The sequence below is a fragment of the Lactuca virosa genome, chromosome 5, assembly GCF_052849685.1.
Source record: "Lactuca virosa cultivar CGN04683 chromosome 5, Lactuca_virosa_CGN04683_v6, whole genome shotgun sequence".
NCBI classification, from domain to species: domain Eukaryota; kingdom Viridiplantae; phylum Streptophyta; class Magnoliopsida; order Asterales; family Asteraceae; genus Lactuca; species Lactuca virosa.
The window spans coordinates 344248685-344255197 of record NC_136430.1 but is presented as its reverse complement, the minus strand read 5'-3'; the positions used below and the strand labels follow the sequence as shown (position 1 = coordinate 344255197).

Sequence of the window (6513 nt, the reverse complement as noted above, 5' to 3'; positions counted from 1 at the left end):
AATATCATTTATAGCTATTTTTGGTTATAAGGGCAACCCAAAAAGGAATTTGCTTTTATTCCATAAAGTTCTATCAATTTAGTTATGATCTTTGACCAATTTAGTTATGACCTTGGACACCTATTCCAACAAAGTGAAAAACGATCATTTTCTGAGTTTTGAAGAATGAAATGAGAATGAGTGGAAAACTGACATGACACAAAAAAGTGAAATGTGAAAGATGGCTACACCCTTAGGTCTACGAAAACATAATATTCAAAATGTATTTTTATGTCATTTTATATATTTCAAGTTGCTTATCAACCACTTTTTAGCAAATATCATTTTTATCAACCAACTTATAAGCTAACATTTATCTTTTTAACGAGCTTTTCATATAACAACTAACTTTTCAGCTAACATCATGCTTTTTAGTTAGTAAACATAGCCTTAATGTGTGTGTGTGTGTGTGTGTGTGTGTGTGTGTGTGTGTGTGTGTGTGTGTATATATATATATATATATATATATATATATATAGGGCTAGGTTATAATGTGGATGGACAACTGTTGTGCGGACGTGTGGACAATGTTATTCTATGAGAATTACTAAAAGAATAAGTTGTTTAGTAATGTGAATACGTTCAACCTCACATAATTATTGTAATTTCCATTCATTCTCACTAATTTTTATTCATTTTTGTTCGCTCGCATCGTTTTTCACTCATTTTCATTCTTACATAATACGACTAAATAAACATCTTGACAACATTATGACAGAATGTGAATAATAATAAAAAGTCTATAATAACCTTATAGACGATTTAATTGGTGAGAATGTGTGATAATGATAATAGTTATGTAAGATTGAACGTATTCACATTATCAAACAACATATTTTCTTTGTCATTCTCAAATAATAGCACTGTACACACGTCCGCACAATAGATATCAATCCACATTTGAACCTAGCTCTCTCTCTCTCTCTCTCTCTCTCTCTCTCTATCTGTCTATATATATATATATATATATATATATATATATATATATATAGGGAAGGGTTATATAGAAAAACCCTAAAAATGCATAAAAAAAATACTTAGAGATCACAAAACGTTTTTTAAAAAAATCGCAGCTTTCTATACAAATTCATTGAAAAAATTTTTGAAAAAAAATGATTTTTTATTATTTTTTCAGCGAATTTTAAGAAAAAACTGCGATTTTTTATAAAAAAAATTCAAAAAAAAGTTTTGTGATCTCTAAGTATTTTTATATGCATTTTTATGATTTTTAGGGTTTTTCGTTTTCCATAGAACCTAAACATATATATATATATATATATATATATATATATATATATATATATATATATATATATATATATATATATATATATATAAGGTCAGACTCTTTTGCGAACCGATATTTTCCCGCGAACCACTCTTAAAATGATTACATAAAAGTTCAATTGAGAAAATAAAATAGGTTCAGAATGGAAGAATTATTCCCAGTCAATCATTTCTATTTGCCGCAAAACGTTCAGTCGCACGGACACAATGAATGATGAATAATATTCATATACGAATATAAATATAAGTGTATTCATATATAAATCTACCACCTCCTCTCCGCCACCACTTACCACCGCCACCTCCACCAACTTCCGTCACCAACCACCACCAACTACCACAACCTTCGCGACCAACCACCGCCGCCGTATTGATATATGAATAATCACTTCCGCTATACTTATTTATATATGAATATACGTATTCATATATATTCATATATGAATATGATCTGTTCCGTTGGACCCGTATGCTGGAGCGCTTAAACGACATATTCAAAATGAGTGGCCCATATTCATTCTCTCATTCTCTCATTCTCAACCTTTTTTTTTGTTTTCAATTGGTCCATGTGGTTTTCAAAAATTTAAAGTTTGGTCCCTAAGTTCTAAAACCTCACAGATGGTCTTTGTGGTTTCAAAACTTTTAACGAACGGTCATTTGAGCTAATCTGTTAGATTTTGGCTGTTAACTATTATTTGATTATAATATTCAGACTTCGGAGGACATTTTTGTCATTTTACTACCAGGGACCATTTATGATGTTTTGTCTTATTTAAAAAAAAGAAAAAAATATTATTTAACTCTCTCTCTCTCAAGAAATGAATAAATTCATATGAACAAATTGATATGAACAAAGCTAAACCCACATGATATGTTACTGTAAATAAATCCAGAAAGAATACACAACAACCAAAACATATGTAAACCACACACACCAAACGATCTGAACCGAGCATAAAAGTCTACCATCGCAGTCTAGCACCATTACCACCACCATCGCTCGCCACCACCGCCCATAGCCACAATGCACCACGAGCACCACCAATAAACACAATTTGTCGGCATCTTTTTCATGAACACCAAACCCCCTTCATCATTTTCATTACCATTTACCACCTGTGAATATCATCACCTAAAGAATGAAGAAGAAGGAAGAAGAAAAGGAGTGTGTCTTCTTAAATAAATCCAAACCATTTTATTGGAATTTTGTCCCTGGTTTTCCATTTTCTGAGAAAACTAGCTTTGCCCCTGATGTTCATTTATCTGCTTCAGATCTAATTCTTATGCCATCACAAGATTCACGGATTCCTGTCGGTACAATCAAGCGAGAATGGAAACCAAAACCAACAAATTCTACTCATGTTCAAGTTCAAGCGCCTGAAACCTCTGATTCCATTATGATGCCAATTATTCCAGTTGAACCCCACTCTTTGTTAACATCAAAATCGAGCTTGATCAAAAATCAATATTAACACACTGAAATCAAAAAAAATGTTCCTAACATAGTGATTCCACCAGACAAATGCAATCAAAACGTGAGCATATCAAATTAACACACCTGCAAATCAAATCTTGACCAGATACAAACCAGATTAGAACGAAAGAGATGATGCCTTGTAGTCGCAGGAGGAACAAGAGCCAACGCACGCGCATACACACATACAAGTGTAGAGGACTTTAACCCACTAGGGAGTTGATTTTAGTTCTGAATTCACATACGCACACACAATTTCATCGGAGCCCTTCGTTTTCTCGAAACTACACTCGAGTTCGTTGCTTGCAAAATTGATATCTTCAAGACTGATTATGTGGTCAAGGATGTTAATCGAAACATCAAACTCTCGATTTCTTGTCACTAAGGATGAAGACGAAGGGTAGGGGCGGAGATAGGTCCGGTGAGGAAGAAAACGGGTTGGGGGTTAGGTTATATATATATATATATATATATATATATATATATATATATATATATATATACAAAAAAATATCATAAATGGTCCCTGTGGTAGTGAAATAATGGAAATGCCCTTCGAATATTATAATTAAATAATAGTTAACGGCCAAAAGCTAACGAAGTTAGCAAAAATGACCGGAACTATCTGTGAGGTTTTTTGAACTTAGGGACTAAACTTCAGATTTCTGAAAACCACGTGGACCATTTATGAAGTTTTGTCATAAACTAATTCACATCGCAATTATAATTACTTGGTCTTAGTTATTCAACGATCAACAACATGTTATTTAATTTAATGTGGGAGAATGTAGGCAAACGATAAACCAATCGAAGGTATATATTAATGATTTCTCGGTCAAAGATAAATCTACACCCGAAAACCCCAGGCGCTTGATCCTAAAATTCAGTTATTCAATTAACCAAAACGGAAAAGGCTAGCTACGATGATAATTGAGAAACTAAAATATAACAAGGTCCAACTGCCCTTGTATGATTCTTGACTGACTGCTGCCATCTAACAAGATAGAGAGCAGCCATGAAAATATATTTGATGGGAGAAATTAATCTTAGCTGTTCATCTACTCATCTGTCCCTGATAGATGGGACAATACCAGTGCACTATTGAAGTACCTTCATGTTATCTTAAAGAAAGTTTCTAACTATTAAGACGATCTGGACGAATGCATGTGTAGATAGATATTTTAAAGCAAGAACAAGATAGAACAAGGAATTGTGTTCTATGTGGGTTTAGATATCCTCTAAACTTTTGGATCCATGCTTTCGTATAGGTTCGATGAATACTACAAATTATTCTAGCCACAGGGATTGGGAAGATTCCATGATCCAACTCCTTTGATTGCATAAAAAATTACACAAATACAATCATAGAGACCTTCAAAAAAATCTTTTTGTCTTCTTAATTTTTATATCAATATATGCTCAATTTTGTTTCTATGATTCTCCTTTCTCTATAAAAAATATGTAACATCGTTCCACTTTCAGTCACAAGCAAGAAAACCGTTACTTAAGATGGCCAACAGTTTGGTTTTCATAATTACATGTTTCTTCATTCTCCTCTATCCTTCAGCTTTAGCAAACCGAACACACTTCTCATGGAACGAAACATCTGCAGTTTTTTCTGCTTCAAATGCCGATGGCATCTGTCAGTCAATGGTGCAGCCACGTGGTTACACTTGTGAAGAACACAAAGTGACAACAAAAGATGGTTATATACTAAGCTTACAAAGAATACCATTAGGACGCGTAGGTGGCAAGAAAGGCAACATGATCCCTGTTCTTTTGCAACATGGTCTTCTAATGGTTAGTAATTAGTTACTCCTTCCATTAATTACATTCATATATAAATTTTTGTTTCCTTTAATCTTAATCATTCTTACGAATCAGGATGCTATAACATGGCTGTTGAGCCCTCCTGATCAATCATTAGCTTTGGTTTTAGCCGACAATGGATTTGATGTATGGCTTGTTAGTTCACGAGGAACCAAATATAGCCGTGGTCATGTATCTCTCAATCCTGATAGTGAGGTTAGTTGCCAATAAGTACATAAATATCTTTTTGCGACAGTTTTTTTATTGAAGGTGTCACTAAAAATGAAATCTAGGCTTATTGGGACTGGACATGGGATGAGTTAGCAGCATATGATCTTCCAGCTACATTTCAATATGTTCATCGTCAAACAGGCCAGAAACTGCATTATGTTGGTCACTCGTTGGTAAGAGTTCAATCTTTATATAACATTGATGTTATCTAATTATTATAGTAAATTACATATAACCATGGTTTAACTTTTTGTTTTTAATTTTTGCTTATTAATTTTTTAGGGAACTTTGATGGGAATGGCTGCATTTTCAAAAGGAGAGCTTGTAAGCATGACAAGATCAGCTGCATTGCTTAGTCCCATTGCTTATGTAGGTCGGATCACGTCCCCATTAGGCAGAACTGCTGCTGAAAACTTCCTAGCTGAAGTAAAGACTCCAAATCTTGAATATTTTATCAAAATTTAATAACCTTTTATAGTAATATTCTGACTGTTTTCTGTATAACAGACTTTAAGATGGCTGGGACTTCATGAGTTTAATCCAAAAGGGTAAGCTTTGGTGATTTGCGAAAGTTTAACGCTTGTTGCATATTTATTCATACACAGATCTTTGTTTATGTAATCAGGGATGCTGTAACCAAGCTTCTCAAGAAAATATGCGTGAATCCACTCATCGATTGTACCAACTTGTTGAATTCATTCACAGGTATCATAAATAAATAAATTAAAAACAAGTTTTGGATTCGAAAACAGTAAGATTAAAGAACTAAAATTCGAGTCTTTTATGGGTTTAGGCAAAAACTGTTGCTTGAAGCCTTCGATAGTCGACGTTTTTCTAGACCATGAGCCTCAGTCAAGCTCCACGAAGAACTTGATTCATATAGCACAAAGTAGGTTTTCTATTTTATATTCGTTGATTGTATTGTGATATTATCAACATGCATGAAATGATCTTTATTTATGGATCGAGTTTTTGAAGTGATAAGAGAAGGAACAATTAGTATGTATGATTATAAGGATGGGGGACAAAACAGGAGGCGATATGGGAAGTCAACACCTCCAGTTTACAACATAGCCAACATACCTAAGAACCTTCCACTTTTCCTGGGCCATGGTGGTGCTGACTCGCTTTCTGATGTTGAAGATGTTAAGCATTTGTTGAAAATACTCAAGGATCATGATAAGAACAAGATTGTGGTTCAATTTAGGAAGGATTATGCTCATGCTGATCCTGTTATGGGTACAAATGCTAGACAAGTTGTGTATGAACCTCTTATGGCCTTCTTCAAGGTCCACATTTGATTTGAATCTTTGTTTGTTGTTCAAACGTGTGTAATTTCGAGCTCATTTGTTGTTAATTTCATAATTTGTACCATTATTTGATTGTGAAATGGGGTAGTTTTAATTTTTAGAGTTGGAATGGTTTAACTTGATATATACTTTTGTTCTAGGATAACAGCCAATTATAATTCTGAATCCCAAAATATATGCAAAAGAGTTCGAATATAAATAAACCAGAACTTTTTAAATATAACATTATCCCATTATATGACAACTTTGGTTAAAGGTTATTATTTGATTATAAATTTGTCCCCTAAAGTTGCAATAATCACATGAAAGAGCACAAGTCCAAACGCATCATTAATAATTGTAAACAAGACCGAACGGTTTATT

General features: G+C 33.4%; 1 protein-coding gene and 1 long non-coding RNA gene across 2 annotated transcripts; one reads left to right on the top strand and one right to left on the bottom strand.

Moving 5' to 3' along the window:
• Positions 1-2173: 2173 nt before the first annotated feature.
• Positions 2174-3238, bottom strand: LOC145117657 (uncharacterized). Its single transcript, XR_013712736.1, has 2 exons — positions 2885-3238; positions 2174-2802 (listed from the first exon to the last, which is right to left on the bottom strand). It is a non-coding gene; the product is annotated as an uncharacterized LOC145117657 (long non-coding RNA).
• A 1071-nt stretch (positions 3239-4309) lies between these two features.
• LOC145113347 (triacylglycerol lipase 2-like) lies at positions 4310-6141 on the top strand. The gene is made up of 8 exons (XM_079049449.1): positions 4310-4600; positions 4685-4825; positions 4903-5013; positions 5123-5266; positions 5348-5388; positions 5466-5545; positions 5634-5729; positions 5819-6141. The coding sequence occupies exons 1-8, from the start codon at positions 4310-4312 to the stop codon at positions 6139-6141; spliced, it is 1227 nt and encodes a 408-aa protein (XP_078905575.1).
• Positions 6142-6513: the final 372 nt, after the last annotated feature.

What these genes read in the sequence shown, in the direction of transcription:
- LOC145113347 (XM_079049449.1), top strand. Translation starts at nt 4,310, where the DNA reads ATGGCCAACAGTTTGGTTTTCATAATTACATGTTTCTTCATTCTCCTC. An exon ending in CTCTCAATCCTGATAGTGAG is followed by an intron (nt 4,826 to 4,902) that starts GTTAGTTGCCAA and finishes AATGAAATCTAG; the next exon opens with GCTTATTGGGACTGGACATG. An exon ending in CTGAAAACTTCCTAGCTGAA is followed by an intron (nt 5,267 to 5,347) that starts GTAAAGACTCCA and finishes TCTGTATAACAG; the next exon opens with ACTTTAAGATGGCTGGGACT.